This window comes from Rhincodon typus, chromosome 16 (genome assembly GCF_021869965.1).
Source record: "Rhincodon typus isolate 14 chromosome 16, sRhiTyp1.1, whole genome shotgun sequence".
NCBI lineage: Eukaryota > Metazoa > Chordata > Chondrichthyes > Orectolobiformes > Rhincodontidae > Rhincodon > Rhincodon typus.
Window position 1 is genome coordinate 11995300 of NC_063347.1, and position 13420 is coordinate 12008719.

Sequence of the window (13420 nt, forward strand, 5' to 3'; positions counted from 1 at the left end):
TGCCCAAGGCTGGAATTGAACCTGGATCCCTGGTGCTGCGAGGCTGCAGTGCTAAGCACTGAGGCACTGTGCCGAACCCCATGTGAAATTTAGCATGGCCAATCCACCTACACATCTTTGGACTGTGGGAGGAAACAGGAGCACCCAGCGGGAACCCATGCAGACACAGAGAGAATGTACAAACTCCACACAGACAGTCACGTGTAGGTGGAATTGAACCTGGGTCCCTGGCACTGTGAGGCAGCTTTGCTAACCATTGAACCACCCAAGTAACAGTCAGTGAAAGAGAAACCAAAGCTTAGATGTAAATTTCCCACATCTGTGCCCTCAACATAGAGTTTTTGCCAACTTGGGACTGTGTGTGTATTGAGGAACGATTTGGACACAGCCTTCCATCCATCATGGGTACAAACATAAAAACCGAAAGAACTGCAGCCGTTGTAAATCAGAAACAGAAATTGCTGGAAAAGCTAGCAGGTCTAGCAGCGTCTGTGAAGAGAAATCAGAGTTAACGTTTTGGGTTGAGTGACCCTTCCTCAGAATTGTGGTACCAACGTGTTGACTTCCTATGTGCGATTTCCTGGTATGTGCTACTAGTGGTCTTCTGTATTGCAAAAACATATCAGCAGGAAATGCAGCCTTGGTATGGGCGACAAATTCCAATTTCTTCTATAATTCTAGTAATAAACCCATTCTCAGGAATTCCTGACTGCACGTGGTTGGTGATTTACCAGATATTTTTCAGATTAGGAGCACGAGTTAGCTCAGTCAAAACCACAGAGGACACAAAAGGCTGCTGGATCACTGAAATAAAAACACGAAGAGCTGAAGCAACTCAGCAGTCTCTGCAGAGAGAGAAATAGTTATATATGGTTTCTCCAGCACTTTCTATTTTTATGTCTGTGTAGGATTTTCCAACTGGTTTTTGGGACAGAGAATTCTGCATTTCTGTCACCGTTTGTGATGTTTAAAACAAAAGTTTCCTGATCTCGCAGTCACAGGGCTGGGTCTAATTTTAAGAACACAGTTGAGTTCTCTTGGGGTGGAAGCGGATAGGTTGAGAATGTTGGGTCACCAATCCTACGTTGTTGCACAGGCTTGTCTGTAAACTACAAATCCCAGCAAGCTGCTGCAGAAAGGGGGACGGAGGCTGGCTCTTCCTCATTGCGAAGCTGGCTTTGACCTTTCTGATGCAAGGAGTAGGTTTCCGAGAGGGCATGAGACGTCCTTGTGGACTCTGGACACATCGTGAGGGGACAAACGCAGTCCTCAAGGGAAGAAACAATATTTAAAAAAAAACAAACAGCGAGGGACTGGAGGAGGAGATATCAGAGTGCGAGAGAAAATAGCCAAGAGCATTTATATACATATATAGATAAACCTTCAGTCCTTCCGGACAAAATCTGCAAATAAAAGGCCTGAAGATTAAGCAGGTTTGTGACAATAGAAAATTGATTGCATTGTCTCCGTGTAAGGATATAATCGGGAATTAATGACCAATAAGACGGATAAAAGTTTCCTTTAAATATCTGTCGTGTTGGCTATGGCGTGTTCACTGCTGCTTATATAAAATGATGGGTACTAATTCCAGGTGCATTTAGGTCAACCCTAATATTCTGTTTTAAAGCTTTTTTAAAAAATACGTTTGTGAAGACAGGAAATCCACGGTGTTAATCTGCATATGGTTGTGAATGAAGGGAGACAGTACTGTCTATAGGTTGGACAATACATGTTTGGGATTGTGTTCTCACAGATAGTGTTTGAGCTTGTTATTAGTTTGCAATTACAACTGTTTATCTGGATAGGGAAGTCATGAGGTTAAAGCATCTGTTTTTGATTCAAAATAACCAAGTTGCATGCTGCTGGCCTTGCAGTCACCATTATTATGTTGGAAAGAGAAACTGAGGTGATAAACCTCAACCACAATATCTCACAGCCAGCACCAGAGCTACTTGTGAGTTAAGATCTGAAGGATATGGAAGCTATCCTGTTAATTTTGTTTTGTATAATTGCTCCCATCCTCCCTGCTTTTAGGAGGATATCTGTGTCCCTGCTTCTGGGCCGGAAGCTCCAGGTTCAATTTCCACCTCAAGACTTGATGGCTGTGGAAGGTTTGTTGATTTTAATGGCCAGGGTACAATCTGTAAATCCTTCTTATTTACCTGTGGTAGTCAGTAAGAGTGAGAAAGTTTCTTTGTCAGCCAGAACCCTGTGGGAGTTGCAGTGTAATGGCCTCGCCACATTAAAAGACTCCACGTGCAGGTTCTTGCAATGAAGAAGTGTCACCCTCATCCTAAGGAATTACCCAACACACAGACACCCCTAATCCTCATGCCACATAACGCTCCCCTAGCTCGAGCTACAGCTATCCGGATGGATGATGTTGCTCTCAGATATGCATGGATGAATTTTCTTCTAAGTTATATTTATAGTTGACTAACTTCCTGTTTGTGAGGGAAGCACCTGAACACTGCTTGGTGCACTGTACAATGAGATTAAGTGGCCATCAATCCTGGCACTGGAGGGAACCACACAGTAATAGGAAGATAAGAATTAGGTGCAGGAGTAGGCCATTCAGCCCCTCAAGTCTGCTTCACCAGTCAGTGTAATCGTGCCTGATCCCACGTCAACCTCATCTCCACTGTCCTGCCTGCTCTCTATAATCCTTAAACCCATTACTAATTTAAAAATCTATCTATCTCCTTTTTAAACTTTCTCAATGTCCTAGCATCCACTGCGCTGTGCGGTAGTGAATGCTACACATTCACAACCATTTGAGAGAAATAATTTCTCATTTCTGTTTTAAATCTGCTATCTTTTATCTTTAAAACTAAGAGGTCTTGCTCTAAATTGTCCCTCAAGAAGAAACATCCTCTCTACTTTGTCATCTTATATACTTCTATTTGTTCTCCTCTCATCCTCTAAACCCCAGAGAGTATAGGCCTAAACTGCCCTTGGGCTAATATGACCCATGGGTAGATTTTCATCTTCACCTGTTCAGGCCGATAATGTGAGTGCTATTCGTTTTTCCCCATGTAACATCCTCGATTGATCGAGGGTGGGTGACTGATGGCTTGATTTCATCATAGGGTAGAGCAAAGATGCAATTCTCAAGTCTACCCCAGCTGGAACAAAGATTGAACCCCTGGCTGTTGTTATTCTGAACCACGTGCTAACTGTCTACTTAACTCAGTGAACTAATGCAAAACCGCATTCCCCAGTCTCAATGCTAGGCTGTTGAATTTTCATCTATTGATGTAAAGCAGGAGTGCTGTTCTGTGACAGATTGTCACTCAGGTGGCAGGGACAGAAATCTATTCCATCAGCTTTTTAGTTCATAGCATGGTACAGTGCAGAAGAGGCCATTCAGCTCCTCATCTGCTGACTCATTGAAAGAGTTATCCCGTTGATCCCAAGATCTCTGCCCTTGCACTTATTTGCAACTGTCCATCTTCCTAAAGAAAGTTGACTGTTGAATCTGTTTTCACCGCTGCCACCCTTTCAGGCAGTGTATTCCTGATCAGAGTCAGTTGATGAGGCAGAAAAAACCCTCATCTCTCACTTGCTGCTTTTATGCCAGGATTCTGGATTCTGATTCTCGCGGAAACTGTTTCTCCCTATCTACTCTATCAAAACCTAAACTAATTGTAAACACTAAATTGTTGCACAATTTCAAACTAGAAGAGAGCAAGTTCTGAAGAAGAGTTATACTGAATTGAAACGTTAACTCTGTTTCTGTCTCCACAGATACTGCCACAACTGCTGGGTTTCTTTAGCTCATAGTGTTTGCTCTCATACAAAATAAAACACATATTTGTTCAAGAATAATCAATATCCATTTCTTTGGAGGACGTAGGAATGAGGGAAGGCTATTTAACTCCTCAGGCCATTCCACCCTTCAATGCAACTGTGGCTGACCCATAACCCAAGTCCATTTGTTACCCAGCTCTTCTCTTGGTTTTCTTCTGCACGAAGGAGTGAAGTGTTTGACGCGTGGGAGAGTGCAACAAAAATTAGAGTTTCACATTGTAGGCAAAGGTATTTGCGCACTCAGAGGAGATGTTCACTGATGCTGCTGTGTGACCCTGTTTTTGAAACCCAATTATCATCCTTGGGAGACAGAACTAACAAAGACTGAATCCAAACCACATCCGTAAAGTTTCTTTATTTGAAATAACTTTGAATTATTTAGATAAAGGAATATGATGGAAGTATAGATACAATTTTATCAAGAGGGCATGGTAATGGTTATACAAGTGGAGACGCATGTTTGGATCCTAACATGGTAGTTGTGAAAAACAAATTAAATAACAAAATCCGAATTTAAAAGTTAGTTTCAGTAATGGTGAGTATGAAACTACCGGATTCTTCTAAAACCTCCCCAAATGCTATTTTATGTTTTTAAACAATTCTTCCACAGGATGGCTAGGTTACCTTCTTGAACTGCTCCAGCCTTGGTGATGTAGGCGTACCCACAGAGCTTGGGTCTAAACTTGCAGGAAGTTTGTCTTTGTCCGTTCAGTGGCAGTGGTTGTGAGTTTAAAAGGAGCCTTTTATTCTCAGTATTAGACTGAGAACAAACTTAAAACACCTTTTCATTTCCACCCTTCTCTGTATTGGGTTATCTGATTTTAGAGTAGGGGGAAATCAAGCAAGTGTTTCTGCAAGGAATGAATGAACAAAGGGTTCCTGTTGTAGATTACTGTCAGATATTTATGGATTTGGAGTTTTCTGTCCAGGAGAATCCAGGACTTTGGCCATTCGGCCAACTGAGCTCACTGACACCTCATGCTATACTGCACAACTATACCCTATAATATTAGGACAGATTATACAATGAAATCGTTTAGCACCAGTCAAGTCAATTTCTGAAAACAACATTCAAATTAGTTCGCAGGTGTTTGAAGATCAATTTGTCGTATTGGCCAATTTAACAGCCTCACTTTTTAGTATTGTTTCTTGTGGCATTCAAAACTTATTCCTTTAACAACAATGGGTGGACGTGTCCTTTTGACTTTATAACGAAATTCTAAGCAAAATATATTTCCTTGAGGGATATTAAAGGAATGATTTAAATGCTTCACAATGCTGAAGGCTGTTGTTCCCAAATGATAAGCCTTAAATCAACAAAACTGAACCTTGATATTGTTTTATGGTGTATTAATTATCAAACCAATTTCTGACCTCTGTTTTTCTTTAGGCATTGATTCATTTGTTTAACTTCAATTAGCACATAGAACAGTACAGGCCCTTTCAGTCCACGATATTGTGCCGACCTGTTATCCTACTCTAAGATCAAACTACCCTGCATACCCTACATTTTACTATCCGCGATATGCCTATCCAAGAGTCACTTAAATGTCCCTAATGTATCTGACTCCACTACCATTTGCTGGCAGTGCATTCCGCATGCCCCCACTCTCTGTGTAAAGAACCTACATCTGACATCTCCCATGTACCTTCCTCCAGTCACCTTAAAATTATGCCCCTTTGTAATAGTCATTTCGGCCCTGGGAAAAAGTCTCTGGCTATCCACTCTATCTATGCCTCTCATCGTCTTGTACACCTCTGTCAAGTCACCTCTCATCCTTCTTCGTTCCAATGAGAAAAGCCCTAGCTCCCTCAAATCTTCCTCGTAAGACCTGCCCTCCAGTCCAGGCAGCATCCTGGTAAATATCCTCTACACCCTCTCTAAAGCTTCCACATCCTTCCTATAATGTGGCGACCAAAAGTGAACACAATATTCCAAGTGTGGTCTAATCAGTGTTTTATAGAGCTGCAGTGTAACATCGCAGCTCTTAAACTCAATCCCCTGCCAATGAAAGCCAACACGCCATACACCTTCTTTGCAACCCTATCAACTTGGGTAGCAATGTTGATGGATCTATGGACGTAGACCCCAAGATCCCTCTGTTCCTCCACACTGCCAAGTATCCTGTCATTAACCCTGTATTCTGTATTCAAATTCGACCTTCCAAAATGAATCACTTCACACTTTTCTGGGTTGAATTCCATCTGCCACTTCTTTGCCCAGCTCTGCATCCTGTCAATGTCCCGTTGCAACCTACAACAGCCCTCCACACTATCCACAACTTCACCAACCTTTGTGTCATCGGCAAACTTACTAACCCACCCTTCCACTTCCTCATCCAAGTCATTTATAAAGATCACAAAGAGCAGAGATCCCAGAACAGATCCCTGCGGAACACCACTGGTCATCGAGCTCCAGGCTGAATATGTTCCATCTACTACCACCCTCTCTCTTCTGTTGGACAGCCAATTCTGTATCCAGACAGCCAAGTTTCCCTGGATCCCATGCCTCCTTACTTTCTGAATGAGCCTACCATGGGGAACCTTATCAAATGCCTTGCTAAAATCCATATACACCACATTCACTGCTCCAATTTCATCAATGTGTTTTGTCACATCCTCAAAGAATTCAATAAGGCTTGTGAGGCATGACCTACCCCTCACAGAGCCATGCTGACTATTTCTAATCAAACTGTGCTTTTCCAAATAATCATAAATACTATTTCTCAGAACCCTCTCCAATAATTTGCCCACCACAGAAGTAAGACTGACTGGTCTATAATTCTCAGGATTATCCCTATTCCCTTTCTTGAACAAGGGAATAACATCTGTCACCCTCCAATCTTCTGGTACTACTCTAGTTGACATTGAGGATGCAAAGATCATCACCAAAGGTGCGGCAATCTCTTCCCTCGCTTCCCGTAGGAACCTTGGATATATCCCGTCTGGCCCTGGGACATATCTGTCCTTGTTTTTCAAAATTTCTAGCACATCCTCCTTCCTAACGTCAACCTGTTCGAGCATATCAGCCTGTTTCCCGCAGTCCTCACAAAGTACATGGTCCCTCTCACTGGTGAATACTGAAGCAAAGTATTCATTAAGGACCTCCCCTACCTCCTCCGACTCCACGCACAAGTTCCCTCCACTATCCCTGATTGGCCCTACCCTCACTCTGACCATCCTCTTGTTCCTCACGTAAGTATAGAACACCTTGGGGGTTTTCCTTAATCCTACCTGCCAAGGCTTTTTCATACCCTGTTCTAGCTCTCCTAAGTCCATTCTTCAGTTCCTTCCTGGCTACCTTGTAGCCCTCTAGAGCCCTGTTGATCCTTGCTTCCTCAACCTTAAGTAAGCTTCCTTCTTCCCCTTGACTAGATGTTCCACATCTCTTGTCATCCAAAGTTCCTTTACCTTACCATCACTTCCTTGCCTCAGTGGGACAAACCTATCCAGCACTCATAGCAAGTGCTCTCTTAAACAATCTCCACATTTCTGTTGTGCATTTCCCTGAGAACATCTGTTTCCAGTTTATGCTCTGCAGTTCCTGCCTAATAGCATTGTAATCCCCCTCCCTCCAAATTAAATACTTTCCCATACCATCTGCTCTTATCCCTCTCCATGACTATAGTAAAGGTCAGGGAGCTGTGATCACTATCACCGATATGCTCTCCCACCGAGAGATCTGATACCTGACCTGGTTCGTTGCCAAGCGCTAAATCCAATATGGCCTCCCCTCTAGTCAGCATATCTATATATTGAGTCAGAAATCCTTCCTGGACACAATTTTTGGTGGGGAAAAAAAACTCACATGAAATAAGAAGTGGTTATTTGCTAATACACCAACGTGTTTTACAGCCTCGGTTAAAGCCAGAATATAAAGATAGAAATTGTACTTTTGTAGAACCTTTTTTCGCTGATTGTTAGTTTGCCATTAATTACCTTCTAGGAGGAACACTGACTGTGGATGAACGTAGCAGGCAGTCTCTCACAGCAATGTCCCACAAGCTAATAACGTTAATAAATTTGTTTAGCTGTTTCTGTCAGGGTTGGGGATGGTTGTTGTTTGAGGGAGAGTTGTTGACTAAACTTCCTCAGAATTTCCCGTTCCACTCAAAACAGTGCTATGGAACAATCAGACAGGGGTGTTTTCTATCTAAATTGGAGAACAGCTCTTGCAGTAACACAGTACTGTCCCAGTACTACAGTGAAGTGACAGTTAAATTGTTTCTTTAAATCCTGGAATGGAATTTGAACCCATAACACAGGGAAGAACAACGTTGGCAGAAACAGTTCTAGTGAAGAGCAGTTTATATATTTCCAAAATAAGTCCTCCAACAGCCTTGGGCAGCTGACAGGAGAAATAGATACAGTGCAAATTTGGATCTTGCTGTGCATTGTCCATTTGCCGTGGAAATAGCAGCATGGTATTTTTCTTCTTTCTTTACGCTGACATGTTTTATTTATTGAGTGATGCTTCCTTGGTCAAGTTCCCATTCTTATGCATGTTGGAAGAGTGAATGTCCACTTGCTTTTTGACTCTGAATCCATCGCAGTGAGCCTGCCCCCTGCCTACTTGACTTGGCAATGTTGGCAGAGCTTCATGGAGAACAAGGGGACAGCAACAACTGCAGATGCTGGAGTCAGAGTCAATACAGTCTGGAGGAGCACAGCAGGCCAAGCAGCACCAGAGCAGCAGGAAAGTCAATGTTTTGGGTTTACATTCCTTCTTCATGATAATTTAATACAGCGTAAAACGTCGACTTTCCTGCTCCTCTGCTGCCTGACCTGCTGTTCTCCATTAAGGAACACAATCCAACTTGAGAGCTCTGGGGTTTTGTTGTTCCGAGTGTCGCTTCCTTGCTCCAGGATTATCGCAATGGGCAGGGCTGGCTGAGGTCAGCTAACTCAATGTAGACCTGGGATTTCACCTACAACAATATCAGTTAGTAGCAGACGTAGGACATTTGGCCCATCAAACCTGCGGTTGCATTCAGTAAAATCATGGCTGATCTCTTTGTGTCCCCATTACCATCCATTCCTCCTACCTTTGATTCTCTTAAATTTGTTTTTCCTTTGATTCCCTCAAAAATCTAGCTACATTTGCCTTAAAAATGTTCAGTGACTGCTCCTCCACCACCTTTTTGAGGCAGCAGGTTCCAAAGTCACATGTATCTTCATCCTAAAGGGGCAATCCCTAATTTAAAAAGTGGACTGGACTCGCCCACAGGAGCAAACATCCTTTCCATATTCACCTTATCAACACTGTTCAGGATCTTGTACACTTCAATCAAGTCACCCTCACTATTCTAAACTGCATTGGACAGGCTGTGCTTGGTTCCAAACTTCCTTTAAGAGACAACCCATTCATTACAGGCCTCAATCTAGTAAAACTCCTCTCAGCAGTCACCATCCTTCTTTAAATAATACTGCACATGGGTGTTTGAGACTTGTGATGACCCTTGTTTATAGGGATTATAGTGTTTATGGAACTACCTAATTTTTTTTATGTTTTAAAAAAAAACAGGAGACACCAAGTATAATTATTTGCAAATGAAAATAGAAATTGCTGGAAAAGCTCAAGCAGGTCTGGCAGCATCTGTGAAGAGAAATCAGAGTTAACGTTTTGGGTCGAATGACCCTTCCTCACAACTCTGGCTCCAAGGAAGGGTCACTCGACTGGAGATGTTAACTCTGATTTCTCACCACAGATGCTGCCAGACCTGCTGAGCTTTTCTAGCAATTTCTATTTTTGTTTCTTATTTACAGCCTCCGCAGTTCTTCGGTTTTATTATGTATAATTACTCCCTGAACAAACTTTGAGAATGAAATTTAAGTCCAATTTACACTGGCCGTGGGATCAATACTTGACTTTGTCCCAAAGTTGAGAGTGTTTGACGTGAAAATTTACCTCTTCCTGTTTTGGTAAGTAAAAGGCTCCCCAATTCATGACAAAAAATGTCATATTACTAAGGTAAAGGGAACAAATGCTTTTTTCCAAGCATGAATAAATGTGGAAACTTCAACACTTCTTCAGCATCCCATTGCAGATTCTGAACGGTCTAAATGAGAAGGAAAATTCCGTGTAATTTTAAAACTGGACACGCATGTACTCATATTTACATCTAAGCTGGTGTTTACTAATTTTAAAGTTGATGCTCAGAATTATTCTGGGAGCAGTCATTAGTATTTGAATTCCCCAGTAAATGATGCCATGAAGCTTTACTTTGAAACATCTTAAAAATAAAGAGATAATGAGTGGTGTTAGTCCCTCAATATAATCTCTTCTTCACCATCACAAACCCTCTGCCTCAAGGAAGGTGATTCTTTGCCAGACCATGGTGATGTGCTGTGTTTTTTGTTTGTCTGGTGAGGAGGCAGACTCTGTTTACTAGGCTGGGATGGCGAGATGGAGAGATTGAAGAGACTAAGTGTGTATTCTCTGAAGCTCAAGAGGTATCATTGAAGCAGAGAACATTCTTTTCAGCCTTGATAGAGTAGACAAAGGATCGATGATTCCTCTGGCTGGGAACGTGGTCTCAAACCAGGGGGGACGATCCCAGAACATGAGGGAGACCACTTAGCTCTGAAGAGCTGTTGTATTAGACTCCAAACACGAGCTTCTGTCCTCCTCTCTCCCTCTCTTTCCCTCCAAGAGATACTGCCAGACTTGCAGAGTTTCTTTCTTGCTTTTTGTCTTCAAATCTGCAGTACTTTGCTATAGGCCATTTAGGAGGAATATCTTCTGTCAGGGTGTGGTGAACCTCTGGAATGCTGTATCTATCACAGAGATATGGAGATCACAGAATCCCTAAAGTGCAAATAGATGCCATTTGGCACATTAAGTCTGCACTGACCACCCGAACAGGTTGCCACTTTATCCCCATAGCACTGCATTTATTGTGGGTAACGTATCTAGCCTGCACATCCCTGCTCACTATGGGGTAATTTAGCATGGCCAATCCACCTAACCTGCACATTTTTGAACAGTGGGAGGAAATCGGAGCACCCAGCGGAAACCCACACAGTCAGTTCTAACCACTGTACCGCCAAGCATTCTGAATTCGGTTATTGATTATGTTCACGACAGACATTGATATAAAGTCATACAGCATGGAAACGGACCCTTCAGCCAACTCGTCCATGCTGATCATGAATCCCAAACTGAACTAGTCCCATTTTCCTGCATTTGGTCCATATTCCCTCTAAAACTTTCCTGTTTATGTACCAGTCCAAATGTCTTTTAAATGTTGTAACTTTACCCGCTTCTACCACTTCCTCTGGCAGCTCATTCCATATATGCACCATCCTCTGTGTCTCTCAGGTCCCTTGTAAATCTTTCCCCTCTCACCTTAAAGGCCCTCTAGTTTTGGACTTCCCTATCTTGGAAAAAGACTTTGTCTATTCATCTTATCCATGCTTTTCATAATTTTATAAACCTCCATATGTCATCTGATTCTGTAGGGAACAAAATCCGGGCTCTCGTTACAATTCAAACGCTCCAATCCCGGCAACATCCTTGTAAATTTTTCTGCACCCTTTCTAGTTTAACAACATTCTTCCTGTAGCGGGATGACAAGAATTGCATGCAGTATTCTAAAAGCGGCCATACCAATTGTCCTATACAACTGTAACATGATGTCCCAACTCCTATACTCAATGCTCTAACAGATAAAGACAAGCGTGCCAAACATTGCCTTCACCATCCTGTCTATCTGCGACACTACTTTCAAGGAACTATGAACCTGCACCCCTAGGTTCCTTTGTTCAACAACACTGCCAGGCCCCACCATTAACTGTGTAAGTCCCTGGTTTGCCTTACCAAAATACAACATTTCACATTTGTCTAAATTAAACTCCACCTGCCACTTCTCAGCCTATTGACCCATCTGATCAAGATCTCACTGCCCGTTATACCACCGATTTTGGTGTCATCCACAACCGTACTGCCATACCTCCTTATATTCTCATCCAAATCATTGACATAAAAGACAAACAACAGATCTTTAACATCTAGAAATCTATTGATGGGATATGGGGATAGTGCAGAAAAAGGGTATTGAGGTAGAAGATCACCAATGACCCAGTTGGATGGCAGAGTAAGCTTGAGGGGCCAAATGGCAATTTTGTAAATCTTTCCCAGTTCCTATATTCCTACCTCAGTCAGAATGGGGATCGAACCCCTGGTTAATCTGATCTCTGTGGTAGTTATCTAGCTACTGAGCTAACCAGCTCCTTCATTATATAACATTCAAGTATTCCTGAATAAAGGCTTGCCATCTTGTTCTCATCAGGAAATTTTACCAAAAAAGAACAATATTTGCAATTATGGAAATAGTCTGTAGATTTAACTGATCTCTGGGATCATGCTGGTGTAGAGATGAACTACAGGGGGATTTAAGTGGAACATGATCCCATTTCTGTCATTGTCATCACCTTATATCTCACCCTTTCAGCTCTGAAGGCTCCTAATTTCCAGGCCTCTGAATTTTAGTTACCATGTGAATGAACACTTCCTTCAGTGGCTGACTTTGTTCTGCTTGTTCTCAGTCACTCAGGGAATGAGAGGATGGAGGCTGATGTTCACAACAGGAAGGTGCCTTGGGAGATCAATGGTTCCTTGGCCCCAGTTGACCTCCAGCGTGGTAACAGATCGGAGAGCCCCACGCCCGGCCTTGTGGAAGGCACTGAGCCTGGTAAGAAGTCCTGATCTAGACTAAGGGAAAGAATAAACAAGAGAGAAAGACAACACTCGAGGCTCTCGCCTTGAGAGCTTGCGTTACGTCTGATGGTTAAACTGTACTTTCTAACCTTTTAATTGAAGCAGCTGGTAAATGTTGAAGGTTGTTTCATACACGCATAACACACACAATACACACATGTGCACATACAGCTTGATTACAAGCCAGAGAAACCCAATGAATGTCTCTCTCCCTTGCCCAGATCCAGTAACAATTAGACTCGACCCAGTGGTTATCTCCAACAATGGGCCTTCATTACTCTGTCTCTGCTGACAGATTAGTTTCTTGGTAGTGCTTGTAGGTTCAAGTAGGGGTGAGTAGGAATTGCTGCAGTAGAAATGACTAAGGTCCATTCAGACCCCTTCTAGGTAACTGCACAATGTAACAATAGGCTTGTCATAGACAACCGAACCAGATGTGACGTGATCAAAGTCGCAGTGGTGGAAATCTTTGACAACGTGAGGTACGGTTCCCAGTTCCCACCAAACAATCCCTCTCTCCAACCCTGCCACCCTCTCCCCTCCTTCTCCTCCTCCAACAAATATGGTGTGCTTTCCACATGGGTGTCACAGGTAAGCAGGAGGTTTGTCTGTGTTCATGTGTGGGTGTGCATGTTTATACGTGTGGCATTTTTGTTTCATTCACGGGATGTGGGCGTCACTGGCCAGGCTGGTATTTGTTACCTATCCCTAATTGCCCTGAGGGCAGTTAAGCGACATCCACATTCTTGTGGGTCTGAAATTGCAGGTAAGGATGGCAGTTTCCTTCCCTAAAGGACATTAGTGAACCTGATGGCTTCTTCCCGACAATCGGCAACAGTTTAGTGTTCATCATTAAATTGGCATTTCCAGGTCTTTATTGAATTCAATTTC

At 42.7% G+C, this 13420-nt stretch overlaps 1 protein-coding gene across 3 annotated transcripts in view; it reads left to right on the forward strand.

The window, feature by feature from the left end:
- Positions 1–1132: 1132 nt before the first annotated feature.
- Positions 1133–13420, forward strand: part of mon1a (MON1 secretory trafficking family member A) — a 35777-nt gene continuing 23489 nt past the window's right edge. For 2 of the 3 annotated variants that reach the window (XM_020515630.2, XM_048606413.1), the window contains exons 1-2: positions 1133–1433; positions 12358–12503. In XM_020515630.2, the coding sequence (XP_020371219.2) occupies positions 12377–12503 (127 nt within the window). In that variant the 5' untranslated portion in view covers positions 1133–1433; positions 12358–12376. Of the gene's footprint in view, positions 1434–2086; positions 2112–12357; positions 12504–13420 lie in introns of those variants that run through there. The other variant, XM_048606412.1, reaches the window with a different exon arrangement.